The sequence below is a fragment of the Camelus dromedarius genome, chromosome 36 (assembly GCF_036321535.1).
Source record: "Camelus dromedarius isolate mCamDro1 chromosome 36, mCamDro1.pat, whole genome shotgun sequence".
NCBI lineage: Eukaryota > Metazoa > Chordata > Mammalia > Artiodactyla > Camelidae > Camelus > Camelus dromedarius.
The window spans coordinates 9508973-9530874 of NC_087471.1; the positions used below are offsets into that span (position 1 = coordinate 9508973).

The 21902-nt window shown below is 35.5% G+C and overlaps 1 protein-coding gene across 15 annotated transcripts in view; it reads left to right on the top strand.

Moving 5' to 3' along the window:
* The window catches only part of HMBOX1 (homeobox containing 1), a 124062-nt gene that overhangs the window by 28211 nt on the left and 73949 nt on the right, over positions 1-21902 (top strand). For all 15 annotated transcript variants that reach the window (XR_004133488.2, XM_031442137.2, XM_031442138.2 and 12 more), the window contains exons 2-3: positions 13797-13876; positions 20604-21080. Coding sequence is in view for 14 of the 15 variants with exons in the window: in XM_031442137.2 (XP_031297997.1) it covers positions 13854-13876; positions 20604-21080 (500 nt within the window). In the remaining variant the exon portion in view is untranslated. The remainder of the gene's footprint in view (positions 1-13796; positions 13877-20603; positions 21081-21902) is intronic.

Consider the following 21902-nt stretch of genomic DNA (forward strand, 5'->3'; position numbering starts at 1 on the left):
TTTTATGAAGCCAGTATTACTGTGACACCAAGACAAAGACATGACAGACAAAGAAATCTCTAAGCCACTATCCCTCAGAAACACATGCAGAAATTATTATTAAAATATTAGGAAATGATAAAATAATAGTTTGAATCCAGTGATATAATGAAAAGTTAATACAGCATGACTAATGTAATGTCAAAAAATGTGAGGTTGGTTTAACAGTCCAAAATCAGTGCGATTGACCATATTAACAGACTTAACTAGAAGAACTATAATCATTTCAGTAGATGCAGAGGAACACCATTCATGATTTAAAAACAAAACAAAGCAAAAAAACAAAAAACCCTCAGCAAACTAGTAAGAAAAAAAACTTCCATAAACTGATAGAGGTATCTGCCATAAACCTAAAACTAGCATTATACTTAATAGTGAAATCCTGAATGCTTTCCTCCTATGCCTGGGAACAAAGTAAGAATTTCTGCCTTTAGCACTTATATTCAACAGTGTACTTGCCAATACAGTAAGGGAAGAAAATAAATAAAAGGCTTATAGATTGGAAAAAAAAATAAACAAATGGAAAGTGGAAGTTCAGTAACAGTGCCATTTACAATAACATCAAAAAAATAAAATACTTAATAAATAATACGTGTGTATAAGAGCTGTTGCTGAAAACTGCAAAACACTGCTGATATAAATTAAAGACCTAAATAAATGGAGCTATCTAATATGTTCATGGATCAGAAGACTCAATTTTAAAATTTCAATTCTCCAAATTGATCTATAGATTCAACAAAATCTCAGTGAAAACCCTTTTTTTTTTCTTTTAGAACTTGATAGGCTGAGTCTTTAATTTATATGGAAATCAGAAGACCTATATGACCCTTTAAAAAAAGAAAAGGAAGAACAAAACTGGAGGGATTGCAGTATCTGATTTTAAGACTTAAAGTTGTGGTGATCAGAACAGTGTTGTGTTAGAATAAGGATAGATCAGTTGAACAAAACAGAGGCTAAAAAGACCCACACATTTATGGTAAGTTGATTTTTGACAAAGATGCCAAAGCAATTAATTGAACAAATGGTGCTAGAGGAATTGTGTATCTCTATGAGGTGGGACCTTGACCCTTGTCACATATGCAGAAATAAACTTGAATGGATTATAGTCCTTAACCTAAGTGCTGAGACTTACTATAAAACTTCTAGAAGAAGCACAGAAGAAATGTGACTTTGCTTAAGGCAGTGTTTCTTAAAGAAAACCCAGTGAGCATGAGTGATAAGAGAATGAATATTTATAAATTTCACTTCATCAAAATTAAAAACTTTGAAAAGCGTGATTGAAGAGCAACAAGGTCATGTTACAAATAGACATGCATATACTGAGATTTCTAGTCTTATTTTGCAATCCATCACTCCAGTATAGTGTAGAAGAAAGAATGCTGAGTTTAGAGTCAGGAACGTCTCATATGTAATCCTAACTCTGACACTTGTCAGAGATGTAATTTACTAAATTATTTGGTGGTGTTATGTTCTGGGAGCCTTAGTTTTCTCTCTCTCTCTCTCTTTTTTTTCTTTTCGTGAAATGGTAATATTAATACCTACCTTATAGGATTACAGTGATGGTCAAAAAAAAAAAAAAAAAGAAGATATAAAAAATAGAGTGCTATTGCTTTTCTTACTTAATGTATCATTATTTTGATTGTTATCATTATTGTTATACATATAGTTGATACTTAATTCCTCCACTTGTAAAATAGTAAGTATGAAAGGACCTCTTTTTTTCACATAACCAACTATAATTAGCTCTAAGAGGGTCTAAATTTTAATGTTTCAATAGGTATGTAAACAGATCTATAAACTCCAGTTTACCCTTCGGATCCTTGTTGACTATGGAAACAAAAAGTGGCTATACCCATTTTCTTTTAAGAGAACTGCTCATGCTACTTTTGTGTATGCCCTATAGTTTTATGCCAAGCCAATCCTTTTTACTAATAATATTTTTATGAGCAATTAACATTTTCTAGCTGTGTAGAGATAATAATAATCGTATTACTTATTAAGTGAATAGATGTCATAACATTTAAATATATATTCCACAACAAGCACATGAAAAGATGCTCAACATCCTAATTATTAAAGAAACGCAAATCAAAACTACAATGAAGTACCACCTCACACCAGTCAGAATGGCCATCATCAAAAAGTCTACAAACAGTAAGTGCTGGAGAGGGTGTAGAAAAAACAGGAACCCTCCTACACTGTTGGTGGGAATGCAAATTGGTGCTGCCACTATGGAGAACAGTATGGAGATTCCTTAAAAAACTAAAAATACAGTTACCACATGATCCAGCAATCCCACTCCTGGGCATATATCTGGAAAAGATGAAAACTCTAATTTGAAAAGATACATGCACCCCAGTGTTCATAGCTGCACCATTCACAACAGCCAAGGCATGGAAGCAACCTAAATGTCCACCAACAGGTGATTAAATAATGAAGATGTGGCATGTTAATAATAATAATGGCATTTGCAGCAACATGGATGGACCTAGAGATTATCATACTAAATGAAGGAAGTCAGACAGAGGACGTATATCACATGATATCACTTACATGTGGAATCTTAAGAAAATGATTCAAATGAACTTATTTACAAAACAGAAACAGACTCACAGGCATAGAAAACAAACTTTTGGTTACCAAAGGGAAAGGGAGATGAGGGACAAATTAGGAGTTTGGGATTAGCAGATACTATATATAAAATGCATACTACTAATGTATATAAATATATATATAGTTATATATTTTATATAAACTATATTTAAAATATATAAACAACAGACCTACTGTATAACAGAGGGAACTATACTCAATCTCTTATAATGACCTATAATGGAAAAGAACCTCAAAAAGAATATATATATATGTTCTGAATCACTTTGTTATACACCCTGAAACTAACACGACTTTGTAAATTAACTGTACTTCAATGAAAAAATATATATACTGTGTATTGTATATTTAAACTATAATAATAATAGGACTAATTGATCATCAGTATACTTTTTGCCTGATAGCTTTCTCCATGCACTTTTTTAATGTAGTTAGGCCCAGCTCTACTGTAAAGCATGCTGTTACCCACTGTGAGGAATAAAAGACAATTAAGTGGTTCCTGAGAGCATATTAGGCACTTTGAGCTAAAAAGAGGATGATTTCATGTCAAATGAGACAAACTCCACTGCTTCACAAATCCACTTGGCTTTGGCACAGAGAAAATGCCTTTTGTAGTATCTGAAAGTTAGATTGTAGAGACTCATCCATGACTCATCCATTATATATTTAAACTTTCTGTATTACAGAGGTTAAGAACCTTTTCTCTACGAAGGACCACTGAACCAAAGAATTAAAAAACAACAACAAAGGCCACTTTCAAAAAAGCCAAATTAAAGGATTTGGGGGCAAGGAAAATAGAAAACATTCCCGTCATTCTGCTTTTAAAGTACAGTATTGTTCTTCATTTTATATCCGGGTAGATAAGATAGGTTATGAGACAGTGGTATGGAAGAGAGCAAAAGGAAAAAAATTGTTTGTCTTCTATATTCCTTTTTTCTGTATTCTGTATGTCCTTTCTGTATTCTTTTTCAGTTGTTGGTCCACCATCTTTTCAGACCCCCAAACTATCTTGCTGAGACAGGGTAAGAGAGATGGACAAGAGGAAGGACAAGATTGGTAGTGAGGATGATATATAGCAGAGGTGGAAAAAGATTTATAAGTTTGAAGTGCTTGTCAGTATTTCTATACAGATATCCAAAGACCTTTGGACTGTGGTAGTAAGTTATTACTGTTTGTTATCCATACTCACTGAAATTCTGTTTTTCTTCTTAGCAGTTAATCATTATTCCTAACTTCTGATCCTTCCAACTGTATGTTACCTGTAACTCTAAGGGAAATTATCCTTATATATACAACATTATCACTTGATAGAGTACTTATTGTAGGCCAGATGGATTCATAAGCCAAAGACACCCAGTTCCTTAAATCAGTCTTGATATGGCATGGAATCTTTTTATTTATGGCTTTGAAAATGTCTGTTCTTCTGTATAAAAAGTCCTTTCTGTTTATGAAAATACAGTAAAGCCCATCAAATTTTCTTGAGTACAACCTAGTGGTTGTATCTGCTAATGTTGCCAAAACAAACCTTTGGGACTGGAGACCTTGTCTTTGTATCTTCTATAATATTTTGCACAAAGTAGAGGCTTAATATTTGTTAATAAAAGTAAAACTATTGTTTGCATCATAGAGTCATCCATGTGTTAGTTAGAAAAGGAAACAAGGAATTAATGTGTTTGATGACTAAGAACAACATAGATTTTCAAAGTGTGACCATCAAGAGCTTTCTTGAAAGCACGTTCTGGAAAAAACCTGAAAAATCACTTTAAACCATTAGAAAGTGCTATTTGAAGGTGAAGCATGTCTCGCCATATCTCTGCATTGTTGTCCCTCAGTATATTGTGCTGCTTTGTATTTTCCCCTCTTCCCTCCAAACCCTCATCCACAGTTGCTTTTTTTTTTTTTTTAATACCTCAGTTATTAGGTCTCATCAGGGGTGCCTCATTTGTGTGTCAAACTCTTCCTCACTGTCTGAGAAGACCAGCTGCCTGTTACATTACTTTCATTTAATTAAAGCCAGGACAAACTGGCGTTTGCCCCAAATGATCATAGTGGAGTTCTTATGTGTCTAGCATCCCAGGCTTAGTCAGTTCCCCATATTTCATATTACAGACTTTGATATCTGTCCACATCCTAATGATTAGGAATCTATACTGTTAAAATGAAAGAGCAGTGTGGAAATATGACCTTGCACAAGTCAACCTCATTCAGCTGGCTTTCTTTATCTGCAAAATTGAGAGAATTAATGTGTGTCCTTGAACCTAATAGAATTTGTTGTGAGTATAAAATTAAACAAAGCTTTGTAAGCTACAAGAACTCTGCAGCTTTAAGATGTTACGCGAATGATATTTCTAACGCACCACTTAGGAAAGACTGCATTAAAATGAAATATTCACACTCCTATGAAGCAGCAAGTGGTATCTTTTCAGTCTCTTTTTTATCTGTAGTAGCCTCTTTATCCTCTGTCTGTGGAAATTCAATCTACCTCTAAAAGCCTAGGGCAAATGTCCCCACCTTCATAGATTTTCTCTTTATGCCCTAAATTAACAGTGATATCACCCCCTGGAATTCAGATAACTTGGCAACTTTTTAATGGATGTCACAGTTCTCTTAATTTTGTATTCTTTTCATTCCACCCCAAATACCAAGTGAGCCATCTAGATGTTAAAAAAAAAGTTATTAGACTAAGGTGGTAGTCACTCACACCTTAATGTGTCTGAAATCACACAGGGCTTCCTGATCTCACCTTTGGAAGCTGGGGATCAGGACTTCTGCTTCAACCACCAGACTTCTCTTCCTTCAGTACTCTTGTGTTTCACAAGGCCCTTCCCACAGTAGGACTTGTGTATATGATAGTGCCTTCACCTAGAATTTGTGTTTCCTTTCTTTGTCTTTGTAATGCCGATCCTTCAGTTGTGAGCTTTATCATTAATTCCTAGTGAATCCTTTCCTAGGTCAACTTTCCCACATTATATGTTCTCATAGCTCTGGGTACCCCATCACAACACTTATCACAAGTAAAGCTTTGCCATTTATTTGTATAATTATTTAAATAATGACTCCTACTTAACTGCCAGCTCCATGAGGTGGACACTTTGTATGTTCTTGTTCTCTGTTATATTCCTGTTGTCAGGATATATGCCTGTTGCTTGCAGTTCCTGGAACACAGTTGTTACCTAAAAAATTTGAATAGGTAGATGAATAATAGACTACAAACACTTTGACAAACATTGAACCAGAAGTTTTGGACCCTTACATTCAATCCCTGGCTTACAACTGACTCGTAAGTTTTCTCTTAAGCTTTCTATGTCTGCTTTGGAATCTTAAATTGAATGAACCCTGTCCTACCTTCCTCAGAGGGTATTGTGAACATCAAATGAGAAATATGAAGATACTCTGAAAAGTATAAAGTGCTTTTCAAATATAAAATTACATTAAATAGGTAGTAATGTAGGTGAGAGACACTGTCATGGATACAAAGTATAATACATGGACCATGTTAATGTTATTTTTTCTGTAAACCATAGGAGTTGCATTTCGAGATGAAGTTTTATCTCTAGTTCTTGTATATTGGACTTCTTGCTTAGAAATTCTGTTTCTCACAATCCATTGTTTAGGATAGTGAATATTATTTATTTCCACTTGTGAAAAGCATATGAACCAAAATTGCCTAAAATTCAAATTCCTTTTTATGGTCCAGCAAGCCCTATGGTATTAGTACAAATCCCATCTGTCACAAATGGCTTACCTTTGTGTTTATAATTACTTAATGTTATGTGCTGTGAGGCGTAACAGGATTATATATGTTACTTTAACTCTGGATAAAATGGAATAGGAAAACATCAGTTAAATAAATTGAATTGATACTTAGTTGTAATTTTTAGAACAGGGCAAGTTAGCCTCAGTTTTTAAAACGAACTCTGTGTTTTGTCATCCCATAATTTTCTATCACTAGCCTCCTAAAGAAGAAAGTTCCCCTCTTTCTGTTTTCTGTTCCCATTTCTTCCTACCTTCACTCCTTTTCATTCCTCTAATTTATCTTCTTTTTAACTTCAACAATCTGGGTTGCAGGGGAAAAAAACTTGGCTCTTAATCAAGAACATGATCTCATTGCTTTCAATGTCTTAGAAAAGAAACATTTTAAAGCAGTTGAAAGATTTCACTTTGCAAAGTAGGTACTGCATAACTAAGTGTGTTGGTTCCCAGCAGAGCCTTGAGTAACCTCTTTCCAGCCATCCTCATATTTTTTCTCTTCTTCCTGTTCAGTGAGCAATAGCCTAAGTTAAAAAAAAAAAAATCCAGTAAGACTTCTCTTTTGGCATTCTTGCCAGAGTGTAGTTTTCTGTTATTTTCACTGGTCCATGTATACTTTTCATTCTTTTGTATCATAATTGTTTCTAGGCTTCATCACTTATGAAGAGATGGAGTATAATTTTTAGTTCCCTCCTATTCCTACAAACCCCCAGTCCTCTTTAGAATTCCCTTACGTATTTCTGGGAATCTTTGGGTGGAATGTAACATGTATTCAGAAACAGAAGTGAATATTATTTTCCTACAGCTTCCTTGGAAGTCCATCCCTTTTGGCCCATCCTAATGTGGTACCTCACCACTGTCCCAGCTGCTGGTCCTCTGTGAGGGATAGGAGCCGTGCCGGGAATATTGTCTTTAGTTCTTTCAGAGTAGCCAGTCTTCAAGTACTCAGAAGGTGTGGGGCTGAATTAGATCCCCCATCTCCCATCTCTGTGCTGCACTTTGTCCCCAAGTCCTAATGCAGGCAGGTTTGTGCTCACAGTTTCACAGTCTGTTGAAAAGGTGTCTTATCTTTTGAATCTACCCTTTAACTCTTTCTGGACTCAAAACCAGTTCAGAGAGCCAGATGGAAAAAGATACCATGCCATTTCTGCCATTGTCCTTATTTCATCTCACTTTCCTCCTCTCCTTCTGCTCACCCCTCACCCTATAGGTTCCCACTGAAATTTCCACCCATGAACTAAAAGGCAAAATACCACATATGTGGAGAGGGGTCACTGACTCACTGGTTCTGATCATGGCTGAATACATAATCATTCTTGGAACCAACTCAGCCAACCTGTTACAATTTTAAAACCTGATTTTTTTTAATAGGTACCTATTTTTACCTGCTACAAAATCCGAAAGTTAGAAAAACATGTCTAGTGAAAACTGTCCTAGGACTTCAGTCCTTCAGTTCTCAAGTTCCCCTCCTTGAATCAGTTTCTTCTGTATCCTTCCAGAAACACTTCATGCCTGTGTAAATGAATCTATATACAGTTACTTACATATTCTTTCCCATTCTCCTCCTCCTCTTCTTCCTGCCCCTCTTTCTCCTTCACAAATGACATATATGCTGTACTCTTCCTTGTTCTTTTCACGTGGAGACTGTTTCATATTAGCACAGAAGGAATTTCCTTATTTCTTATGGCTGCATTGCATGGTTATACCACAACTTACTTATCTAGTCCACTAATGGTGAACATTTAGGTTATTCTGATCTTTTCCTATTACAAATAGTGTTGCAAAAAATAATACTGAACATAATTTATTTTGCTTATGTATGGGTATATCTATAGGCTAGGTCCCCAGAACTGAAATTGCAAGGTTATATGTAATTTGGAACCTGTTAGCATTTTCACGGTTACTAAATTCTAAGGCGGTTTTTGTCTGCTTGTTTTGCTCTGCTTTTGATTTATAGCTCATATTCTAGAATCCTCCTGGCTTTGTCACCAGCTCATTTTATTAGGTAATTGCTCAGACAGTGCCCAGGCATCATAACCAGTGTGGTCCAGGTGTAAGGAAAAAAGTAGATTTAGTTTTTGTTTTCAGACTTCATAGAGATGTAAGTATAAAGAATTATTTTTCTATCATGAAACAAGCCACAGTTTAAGCTGGGTGATGAACAGCAGCTGACACTTAGTGTCTGGAGGAGGCAGTGGCTGTGTTAACATGGAGGGTGCGTGCCTCCTGTAAGAAGGGATGAAACGCCAGTCAATTACTGGCACATGAGAGGGTACACACTCAGTGGTGACTCAGTGGTAACAGATGCAGCAAATTTTTTCTGTAAAAACAAAAACCTCCATGTTTATGTTGTCTCCTGACTTTTAAATACCATGTAGGCCAAATAAAAATACATTCACGGGATTGACCCACCTCCCTAAGCCTCCAGTTGATGGCCTCTGCTGTCGTGTGTAGAGGGACTGCCCCATGGTCCGTTTCTTTGGCTCTGACTCCACATGTTCTGGTTCCTTAGTATCTGCTGTCAGCCAGGTGTTGCCTCTAGATATTCACTGATTCTTCAATATTCAGTTTTGCGTATTATCAGTGTCCATCTTAAATCTTTATTTAGAATTTCCTTCTGGATGTTTTCCAGTCACAACATACAGAATCATGAGATTTTAGTTTCACATTTCTATTCATTTAGTCACCATATCCTGTGACTCCAACAAGCATTCTCTGTTTTAGAGGTGCACACTTTTAGAATTTTAGCAGCCAGGAGCAGCAAACACTGATGCCCGTTATGTTCTCTCTGTGATCTGTACCGGGATTCTTGTTAGGTTTTGGCCATCATTTGAAGGGATAGGGGAAACATGATCATATATTAAAAAGTATTAAATCTAAGCAGGAAAGTTTTTTTTCTCTCTGAAGCCATTCATGGCATTCTTTGAGTGTGGTTTATCTATGGTGTATTGGAAGAGTCTTGAGCCACAATCTCCCATACGTTGATTATGATTCCCATTGGGTCAAAAACTCTTACTTGGTGGATCTCTACTACTATATGCGTCTTTATTCCATTTTTCAGAATTTCCTGCTGGAGTGGAGTATACAGTTGTCAGTATCACCTCTTCCCTCTTGTCAGAGACTTTCTTCTACTCCCACCCTCTGCACCCACCTTTTCTTCAAGATATTTAGAAACTGCTGCCTTGGATGCTTTTTCTCAAATACAAGTCATTTATTCATAATTAGAGTAAATAAAAGGTTAGTTAGGGGCACTATAAAAAACTGAATTGTAGGATAAAAGTTGGGACAGTGAGTGCTTGCAAGTTTCATAGCAGGAGTAAGCCTTGTCCAAGCACTTCTTGGCAGAGAACTATCTGCCTAGCTCTGGATTTCCACATGCTTATGAAACTACTTTCTCATAGTTTAGTTTCCCAAATAAACTCCTGTACTAGAAAGCAAGTATTCTCAGTACCAGCCATTGCATTGCTTTTCTGATTCTCTCCTTAAATCATTTTCCCCTAGGATGTGATAACCTTTTTGAAAGATTCATGGTTCAAACTTACAAAAGGGCAAGGGAGCTAATGTTTCTGGGTGCCTACATGAAGAGCCTTTTTTTTACTCTATCCTATTTAGTCCTCATAGTGACCCATTGAGGTAGATAACATTGTCCACAGTTTGCAGAGGAGGAAACCAGAGTTTAGCAAGATAAGACATTTGTACAAGGTCACACCACTAACAAGTGGTAGAACCTGGGATTTCAAACACAAAACAGTCATGCTCCAAGTCTCTTACTTTGTGTTATTCTGTCCTACTCCCAGTTTTTCACTTTAGAAAGATTAACTTAACTATGTGTAGCAAGAATAAGAATGGAGGCAGGGAAGGCAGTTGGAAACCATGGCATTTATATAGCAGAAAGAGACGATCTCAAGCAAGATAGAGAAGGTCACAGATTAAAGAACCGGCTAAGGAGGGTAATTAGCACTAATTGGTTTAGCATATACTTGTGTTTTGTTATAATTCACCATATAAAGAGTGGATTTTTCCAGCTATAAATTTCAGTTTAAAATGACAACCTATCAATTATACGTTGAAGTTGTCTAACACTTAGTATTTGGGAAGATGGCAAAAAGTATAACCTCAGAATTTTAAGACTGAATCATCTCTGCATTTCATAGGGATTATCTTTAATATGAATGAGCTTGATGAGTATTTTAAAATAAACTTTTATTTATATATTAACTCATATAAAAAGAAGTAATAAGGAGCATGGGATACAGATTTAGCACATTTTTAATGCTGGTTAGACATAATATAAAAGAATTTAAAACTGATTTGAGTCTGGAAATTATTCCAAAGATTAAAAAAGTCTTGCCACCTGTAATTAAATATAAATCTATGGTACAGAGGGTGCTTTTTGAGAGCTCATTGTATTTGGTAGCATATAATAAATATTTTAAAATATTAATACTGTATATTTCTGCGGTACATTATACTTTATCATTTTCCTTTTAGTTTCAGAACTCCTGAGCTTGTCAGTAGATGTCTGAGGAAAATAATTCAGAATAAGGAATCGGAAATATCTGGATACAATTGAGATAAGCCATTTTGATTCTGTAATACATACTCGAATGACCAGATCATAGGGAACATGGAGAAAAAAAGAAATAGAGAAAAAGCCCCAGGTTTTTAAAGACAGAAGTGTGAAAAGTTGTTTGCTCTCCAACTCAGATAGAGCCTTTACTCATGATTTATGCCTGTCTGGTCAAGCAATTCAAAAACTGAGCCCCTAAAGTAACTATAGTAGACTATGGAAAATGTGAAAAATAAAAGAAATAATTGTTGTCCTTGGGATGCTTCCGGTATTATAAGTATTGGGGTAAAGCATAAGTTGGCTCCTGGCATTTGTTTGACTTCAACTTTTAGTTGTAAAACATTATCTGATTGGCCACCTCCTTATTTTGAATTATATTTTAGCCTACCTTCTGAGACATGGGAGATAAAACACTTCTTCACTTCTCTGCAATGGAAAACATATGGATTCCCTCATCCTCTGCCTTCTTAATCCTCCTTTCAGCACTCATCTCCTAGTAAATTGACAAGAGGATGCTTCAGAACTAGTCATTTATGAAAGTAGTTGATGATGCTCTCTGAAGTACAGTTTAATGGATGCTGGGGATGTCCAAAAATAACATCTCTGCTGGGACTTCCGGGCAAGATGGTGGGCTAGTAGGACCAAGAACTCACCTCCTCTCATGATCACAACAAAACTACAAGTTACTGCTAAAAACTATTGATGGGAAAGAACTGGAACCTTGTGGGGGAAAAAAAGGATCTTCTTCAAGTGGAAACATAAAGAGGAAACCATAAAGGGTTAGTAGGAGGAGTGTGGTTGTGATATAATCAGGCCCCCATACCTCCTGGGTGGGCGATCCACAAGTTGGAGAAAAAGTATATTGTAGAGGCCCTCCCACAGGAGTGAGAGTTCTGGGCCCCACGTTGGGATCCCCAGCCTGGGATTCCAGCACTGGGAGGAGGAGGCCTCAAAGCATCTGGTTTTGAAGGCCAGCGGGGCTTAATTGCAGGAGCTCCACTGCACTGGGGGAAGCAGAGACTTCACTCTCTTGGGAAGCACACACAGTCTCACGTGTGCTGGGACTAAGGGAAGAGGCAATGATTTCATAGGAACCTGGGCCAGACCTGCCTGCTGGTTTTGGAGGACCTCCTAGGGAGCTGGGGGACGCTGTGGTTCACCCTGGGGACATAGAAGCTGGTGGTGGGCACAGTTTGGGACAACTGTCCTAAACTGACATGGGGAGAAAGTGCTACGTCCTTTAATGTATTTGTACTGTAATTCAACGAGAATGGAGTAGAGTCATGGAACATTAACAATCCCATGAGAGTAGAGAACCCTGACGTCCACAGCAGGGAGTGCTAAATTATATAAATAGCAGCTGCTCCGTAGATGTGTTTTGAACTTAAATGAATCAAAAAATCTGAAATCACACCACAGAATGTACAATTACTACTCTAAGTAATAATGAAACTACAAAGGAAGTGACATCTAAACTGACTATGGTTTAACGATGCTGGTGGCTGGAGTCAGTACATACAGAGGCAGAGATGGTGGCACAGCCTCTGACCACAGGCTGATTAGTCTCTAAGATTTCATAACATAGTTCCGTAGAGTTTGCCAATGACCTACTATTAATAATAGGGAAATGTGTATTTATTACAGGTTGTATAATTATTTTAGAATGGAAAAGCATAGGAAACATGTTGAGGGTAACATCAAAACCCACCATATATCCTGTATTAGACTATCATAGGATGCAAATGTGAACAGTTTCTAACTTTACCCTGTACATTTCACATGTATCATTAGTCACTGTTAGGCACTTTGGTCTTGCTTAATATAATTCAGTGCTGAATGTATATTTTAATGTGAAAATTTTTGACATCAACATTTTAAACTTTCATCTAATTTGTGATATTAACTTTGAGTTAATGGAAGTAGTTGCCTCTATAGATTGTGGTTTGAAACCGCTGCTAAGTTCAGTCAGTAATACGTGATCTTCAGCTCCCGAACTGTGAAGAGTAGATTTCATTTGTTAAGATCTATGTCTGAATTGAAAGGGGTCAGAGTGTCTGAATGGTGACTAAAGCAGTAAAATGCTAATCAGAAGATAAAAGTACTAAACTCAATCCATTATTAACTTACACTCTGTTCAGGGATCTAAATGCAACATGGGTATTGGTGTCTTTTTTAAATTGGTGGTAATAGTCCCTGCTGCTTGATAGTTCGTGAAGTGCTTCATCACCACCATTTTTAAAATGTTCTAAATTCTTGTAGCTTTTTGAAGTAGTTGTCTATTATCCCTGTTTTATAAATACAGAAATGGAGACTTAGAGAAATTAAGTCACTTGAGATTTGGCTAGCAGTAAAGTCAGTAATATACTTGGAACTTGACTGCAGAATATACACTACAGTTAAGACCATTAGCTGTAATCGTGCTGTGGTGTTTTTGGTTTGTTTGTTTGTTTATAGGATTCTACCTAAATGCACTGATATAATTGTGAACAAGTTATCTTGAGCGTCACTATAGTGTGTGTGTATATATATATATATTCCATTGTATGTTTAAATCTGTTACTCTGAGTGGTGTCTGGGAATAGATTAAACTTCAGGGGTATGATTTTCATTACTTATTCCAAGCGAATAATTTTAAAAGCTATCAAAAGTATTTTTCTATTTTCAATATTTTCTTCAAACTAATGTTTCATTTAAAAAATTACAAAATAATTTTTAAAAACATGATTATCTGATGTTAACTGTTAATATCCTTAAGTTATATAATTAAAAATTTTATTCAATACTTAATTAAGAAGTATCTCTGAATTTTGTCTTTATTCTACAGAATGATAAGTAACGCTGATAATCTCTGGAAAGGATATTGATTCACCTCATGTAAAGTATGCTCAGTTCCTTTCCAGTGCTGTAAGTATCTAGTTGTTTTAATTTTTATCTTCTCAATTGTTCTAATAAAGTTAAGAAATAATTATGATTATGATCTAAAACTGACAGCAAGCATTTGTAGAGTTGAAAGAATTTTTTCATAATCATGTGGCAAGGAAAGAATTTTCAAATCTATCAGCTTTCTCTTTTACCATTTCTGTTTTCAGCTTTGAAGTCTAACATTAATTTTCAATTGAACATAAAATTACTAATTATTTTAAACTGCTTAATAGCCTAGAAACTTGTGAGACAGATGGCTAGTAGTAGATTCCTTGTGATGAGCAGAGTATTGGAAGTGTGTTACCTTCATACTGCGTTCTGTGTGCACACTGCTAAGCATCTTAGCCATTTTCCTTTACCTGCTGCGGGTGATAATGCAGTTAAGCCTATTAGCTAATGTAGTTGGTAGCCTTTCTTTGGAGTCGGGCAGAAAAATACAAATTGAGATAGTGGTATTATGTTGAGAGTTTTTTGTGTGTGTGATTGTGCTAGTTCATTTAAATACGCCTCTGAACAAAAGTATTCCAGGAATTTCGGATATTAGAGAAGATAAAGTATCTGTTAGCTCACTGAGTGCATCTTTAGTCTGCTGCAGAGTGTCTTTAGCATAAGTATTTTCTAAAATTTGGTGCAGTGTACGTTTCAGTTAAATTCCTTCTATTTTGTGACCGTTCTATAATGCAGTAAGTAGACATTGAGATAGGTTTTTCTTGTTACTTAGATTTTTCATTAAAAATTTTTCCCCCTCCCATTGACTTTGTCATGAATAGTCTCTGGAATAGGCCAAGTGGTGTGAACAGTAAACTGCATTGCTGCTAAGTAGCTGTGTCCTTGGGAAATGGGAAGACACAGCCTTGCTTTGGGCCTGAGTTTCCCCTTTAAAAAAAAAAATTTCTTTGTTAATCACTGCTCTCAATAACCGTTAGAATGTAAGCATCATAAGGTCAGGAATTTTTGCCTGGTTTGGTCCTTGTTGCATCCTCACTGCCTGGTGCATGATCTGACACGTAGGGGTCACTCAGTAAATGTTAGTTGAGTGATTCTTGTCTAAATGGTCTCCCATTCTCTAACTCCACACCTAAATTATATCTCCCTGTATGTTTTTACTTGGATTTTTTTTCCCCAAATGTGTGTAAGGCATCTGTAATTTTAAAATCTCAATCTTAATTAGTGTTAATTTTAAAATAACTGTTAAAGAATGACTGTAAATTGAATATTATTCTGTTTTTCTCAGTCCTTTTATTATAAGAACATTTTTGTACTATTATCTGTAGTCATAGCCTCTGTTCTTTTGCATTAGTTCTTCCATTGGTTTGAATTATAGAATCATTTTACCATATTGTCAAGCTCAGTCCCCAGCAAATCTTCCTTTTTTACTTATTCTCATTTCTTGTCATTTTCTTCTTTTAAAACTGCTTTGATGGTAATAATAATTGTGAGAGTAATGTGCCATAAATAGTAAAAAGGGACTTAGTACATCTTTAGTTGATTAATATGATTGACTATAGTCAATCATATATTAAACCATCATGCAGTAAATACTATGTATGAAAAACAAAACTAAAATATGACTGGACTATATTTTGCTTAATCATTCTAGATAAAAAGATAAAGACAGCAGAATCAAGCTAAAGAAAATGCTGTGGTATCCAATAAGATCTTATTAACTATTGATGCTTTACAAGTAAGATCAAGTAAGATAGTTGTATCATTTATGCGCAGATGATTTCAAGATTAATCATTTGTGAATGCTTTAACTTTCTTTGCTCTACATGTTTGTAGAATTTAGTTTAAGAAAGTATGTTCTGAACCTCATGCCTTATCCAAGTAGGGTTTACATATCCAACTAGGGATAAAATTTATTGCAAAAATAGGTTTAGTGTTATGGTCTAATAGTATGGTCTTTTAGAATGTCAGTTTCTGAACTGAGCCATAATTCCAGAATTTAATTGTTCTTTTATGCTTTAAACATTGTCTGTGTTATTACAATGTCAAAATTCTTCTCACGTCATTTTCAATTATTGTTGGCCTGAGTCTGCTTTCAGATTAGTAATTTAAAGTGAAAGATGTTCCTTATCCTGTGAACGGTTCTTATGCTACATAGGAAAATTAATTCAGTTCTTACATGTTATCTTTTTCTGTTATAAAAGGATTGCTGATATCATGGACTTAGATGACCTTTGTAGGTCAGTATTGCCATAATTTCATGATTATGTGCTTAAACTAGGTAAATTAGAAGAAATAAAGTTCGGAAATGACAGTATGTGTGCCTTTGTTTATGGTAATGCACACTGGAATATTCTACATATCCAAGAAAGCTTCTAATCTTGGCATTTTTCTCAGTAAAATATTGTACCTTCAGTGTCATATGTGTGATTTGATCCTGCTCAGTGTGTCATTATTCTGCTCTATAGCAGTTAAACATTTTGTATAGCAACTGTAGATCTTTTTACTTTAGGTGTATCTTTTTGTTAGGGACTGCTCTTGGTACAAAGCACAGACGTCTGATTTAAACAAGGTGAAGCATAAAGGGAAGTTTGTGCTCGTATTTAACAGTGCAGCAAGAAAGCAGGAATGTAGTAGGGGCTTAGGAATTACTAGAATAAGGGAGGTGAACACTGGAGCTTTCTCCTTTGCTCTGCATTTCTTAGTATACCTGCTTTATTTCCCTACAAACTAGCTTCTCCTACATGGTGAGGAGTAACCAGAGAAACATCTTCCCGCAACTGAGCACAGCAGTAGTGACTGTCCATCTTCCTGCTAGTCTCACCTGAATATTTTGAGGAGAGCAAGGCTTGGCTTCCTTGTGTGCCCACCCCGTTGGCAAGAAGGTGGGGTATTATGAGTGGCAGCCCCAAGAACACGTGGTTGGAAACAATGAGGCATTCAGACAAAATAATACGTGCCCCTTTGTTATCTATTTTTAAGACTTTTGGATTAAAAGTGGTTCCCATAGTCAGTGATTCTGAAACAACATGAAATATTACATTGTTTCAGAGACTATAGAATCTTTAGTTTTGATAATTCTAATACAAGCTTTAGGATGGATACTTTTCAATTAACAGGTTAAATTCATGTAATTTATTTTAGTCTTATGCTAATATACAGAGTGCTTCTGCATACAAAGAGAGGTTTGAAGAGTTATATACAGAATATTATCTACTATCTCCTCTCATATAAATGGGATAGGAAAATATCATGATTGATTTTTTTTGTCTGTATAATAAAACAGTTCTTGAAATCTCATACCTAAAGTAAGGTCAGTTTATGAAGTATTTTCAAAGTATGAAAACTGAAGTAAGCAGTGGGTAGCTGTACTTCAATTTTGAGGGGAAAGAATAATGTATAGGAACGTGAATTTACCCAATCAAAAAATTAAGGGGTAAATTATTTGGATTACTAAAGAGATTTGGCAGTTGCTTTTAAAAAGAACTTCCTAGGATTAAGAATTAATATGTTACTAAACACTTGATAGAAAAGACCAAGGGCTGAGGGTTAAGATAGAAACTAAAGTGTCAAGTATCTCTTATAAGCCATTAGGAAAATGTTTATGCAACTTTTTCAACAAACTTGAAGCATGATATACCTACTGAAAAATGTACAAGTCAGAAGTGTACAACTTGGTGAATGTTCACTGCTTATGCCGCCTGTGTAACACGACTAGCATAGAACTGAATGTTACCAACACTGCAGAGCATTTCCATAATAGATCATTTATGATAAGCAAGGTGCACTGTTGTTTTTAGATCGGTCAGGAGAAAAAGTAAATGAGCTACTTTATTGAAAGCTGCTGCTTCTCTCTCAACCAGATGATGATATATTACGGGGATATACGAAGCAAAAAAGAAAATTAGTAGAGTACCATTGTAATAGCCAAAGATTTGGAGTAGCTGGTAATGGTCCAAGTGTCCAAAATAGAATGGCTAACACAAACCTTTGGTATATTCCTACAATGAAGTACTATTCAGCAATAAAAAGGAATAAACTGCTAATACACACACAACATCTTAGATGAATCTAAAAAACTTTATGCTGAAAGAAGCCTTACACAAAAGAGTACACAGAAATTCCATTTATATGAAATTCTAGAACAGGCCAAACTAATCTGTGGTAGGAAAAAATCTGAGCAATGGTTGCCTCTGAGGGCAAAGGACAGGGATTGACCGACCAGGAAGGGGCATGAGGAGACTTCCTGGGGGATGGTCAGATTCTGTCTTCATACGGACTTGAATTTCATGGGTATATGTACTTTCTCAAAACTCGTGTCATAGAATGGTAAACATAAGATTTGCATATTTTATTTTATGTACATTTTACCTCAGAAAAAATACCTGAATGAATACTGAGCTCTAGTTAATGATATACATGTGGAAATATTTAGAGGAAAGTGTACAGGTATCTGTAACTCAGTTTGAAATGCATCCAAAAATGAGATGAATAGAGGGATCGATGCTGAGGGAATGGATAGATATGTGATAAAGCAAGAAAATGTTAATGGTAAAATATAGGTGATTAGTGTATGAGATGGGCATTCACTGTAAATTTATTTCAACTTTTCTGTATGTTTAAAATTTTTCATTATAAAATCTTGGAGAGGAAAGACTAGGCAATCAGGAAAGAATGTAATAATCATGAAAACAGAACTTTTATGATGAATAGCTTGTCACAAATGAGTATTGGAAGAGAGAAAATGTGTATAGGTGTAAGTCAGGTACTGTGGCCTGTGGGCACGGATCACCTGCAGCATGTTATTTTAGGTCCCCAAATGTATTTGTTTTTATTTTTAATGAACTTTCCTCTAAAACTAGAACTATTTCACATGAAAATTACAGATTTCTGCATGCTTATTTGTAAAAGGACTTGGAAGACGAAACAATCATTGGGATAGAGTAGAGAACCCAAAGGTAGATACAGATTTGTGTGGAAATTTTGTATATGGTAATGGTGGCATTTCAGACCAGAGAAGAGATATTTTACTCAATAAAGTCTTTATGTTAGACAAACAGGCTATCCAATTGGGAAAAAATAAAGCTCAAATTCTTTCACACTCATTAAGTAAATATAAATTCTAGATGAAGCAAAGATTTTAAGTATTAAAAGTGTTACTAGAATGCCTAGTCCATCAGTAGAGTGGTTTTATCTAAATGGTTTAAACTTAAAAAAGGACAGAAGCCTATGTTCCATATCATATGATTCCATTAAGTCCTGCCATATATTGGAAATCAGAATGAGGTATGCTTTTGGGTCAGTAAGACCTAGGTTTAAATTTTTTTTCCATATCTTAACCAGACTTTTTTGCATGATACACAACCATCGTGTGCCTTAGTTTCCTCAACAATCAATCAATATAAAATTTTAAAAAATTAACAGAGAGGTGTGTTGTGAAGAACTAAGATTACATTACATGAAACTCTTGCCCAATGCTTGCGTAGCAGTGAATGTTCAATAAATTTTTATATATAGAAATAAAGAAATAAATCTCCAACAGCTTAGGGGAACTGGCCCAGAGTAGATGTTTACATGTAAAGGATGACAAAATTCTTTAACATTTATTTCCATCAGCAAACACTTAACTGAGAGCCTACTGATTGCCCTGTAACCTATTTAGCACTAAAACTATAAAAATAAAAATAGAAGAAATTACCGCTTTAAAGAAACCTTAAGAAAGTCAGGTTTCATAAGAAAGGAATTCAGACAGTGAGAATTTTTATGATATTTGACAACTTCCTTAAATATTGTTATTGACTCTCAGATATTTTCTGGTGTGCTACAGCATCTTGTGTTAGTTAAAGGAAGCATAATGTAGAAGCAATTTCCTAAGAAAAATGAATAGTTCAGTTTGGCCACAACCACGAAAGATCCATTCCTTGGGATAACTTAAGGGAGAATGCATTACAGAGATGAAATACTCATGAAATTGCTAAGTGGTGGGTGAAATGGTGCTTAATAAGTTTTTTATGTGCCTCTCTTACTTTTCCATTTAAATATTTTTACTGGTTATTAGTATTTACTTGGGCTGAGCTTGCCAAGTTGTTTGTCTACACTAAATAAAGTTAGAGTTCCTACATTAGTTTGGTTGAGAAAACAAAATAATACGAACTATTTTTTTCTGCAACTTCCCATTAATACTCCAATGTAGAATGATAAAAAATTGGAGATTCAGGAAACACCTGTGAGTAATCACATAGCCTAGTCTTAATACTGTTTGTACCTTAACTGTTGTTTTAGTAGTATTGCCGTAACTGAAATTTTGGTTCAGATATTTACCAAATTGGGGAAAATGTAAATTGTATGCCATATGAAATTGGGTTTTATGTTATACCTAATGTCCATCTGCTAATAAATTCAATGTCTTATACCAATCCATTTGCTGTGATAGAAACATTCCAGCACAGAGTATTGATAATTATTGTTACTGTAATATAACAAAGCCTTAATCATTTGCGGTAAAGACGTTGATACAGAAATATTGCATCTTCTAGGGGAGGGTACAGCACAGTGGTAGAGCATGTGCTTAGCATGCACAAGGTCCTGGGTTCAATCCCTAGCACCTCCATTAAAAATAAATAAATAAAAACCTAATTACTCCCCCCAAAAAGATTAAAAACAAAAAAGAAATATTGCATCTTGTGCTGTGCGTTCTCCATACAGCATGATATACTCTTCGGCAGGTGTTGTAAATAAGGGACCTTTTTTTTTTTCTTCCCAGTTTGCTGGAAACCATGTCTCACTATACAGATGAGCCCAGATTTACCATAGAGCAGATAGATCTGCTTCAGCGCCTTCGGCGAACCGGAATGACCAAGCACGAAATTCTCCACGCCCTCGAAACTTTGGACCGTCTCGATCAAGAGCATAGCGACAAGTTTGGAAGAAGGTCCAGCTACGGAGGAGGTTCATGTGGGAATAGTACCAGCAACGTTCCGGCATCTTCCTCCACAGCTACAGCTTCCACACAGACTCAGCATTCGGGAATGTCCCCATCACCCAGCAACAGCTATGACACCTCCCCACAGCCTTGTACTACCAACCAGAATGGGAGGGAGAGTAATGAGCGATTACCCACATCCAATGGGAAGATGTCACCCACTCGCTACCATGCAAACAGCATGGGTCAGAGGTCATACAGCTTTGAAGCCTCAGAAGAGGACCTAGATGTAGATGATAAAGTGGAGGAATTAATGAGGTTAGTTCCTTTCTCATTCAGAGTCCTCCAAATGTCTCTGTTCTTAGACTGGCTTTGAGTAATAAATCTGTACTTCAGCTATTTACCTGTAAGAACTGTGATTTCCCTCTTCCCCTTTGATGATAAGAGAAAAAAAATTTTAATTTTATAGTTCTAATTCAGATTTTCTTTTTTCTGCTTAAGCTCTTTTTTCTGCTTTGATAACTCTTTTCCATTCTCTCTGTTATCAAAGTAAAGGTTGGCCTTCTGTTTATGGCTCTAATTGCTGACATCTGAATTTTCTCAATTGCTAACACATTCTAATCCTTCAATCCATTGTAAGCACTTTTTTTTGAGAGGGTGATTTTATCATGATATAGAATATGTATACTCTTAATTTTTACCTCCAACATGCCAATCAACAAAATATAATATGAAATGCAGTGTTCTTAAGAAAAATAGACGTGGTTTTCTACCCCTAAGAAGCTAAAGTTGTAATTTTAGCAATAGATGCCATATATATATATATATATATATATATATATATATATATATATATATATATATATATTCATTCACACACAAATTTAATGTTATCTATTACAAGGTAAGTGTATATACTTAGACTTTGAAACAGTGAGAAAAGAAGTCCACTTTGAATGGAGGCAGTTAGGAAAGTCTTCCCACTGGACCTGGACACTTTGAAGGCAGAACCAGTGTGTTTCCAAATTGTTCTGTCTGCAGGATCTAGAACTGTCCTTGGCACATGTTAAGGGCTTAGTATGTCAAGTGAATAGATGAATTTGAGCTAAACTTTAAAGGATAGCTTCTGTTTTGAAATAC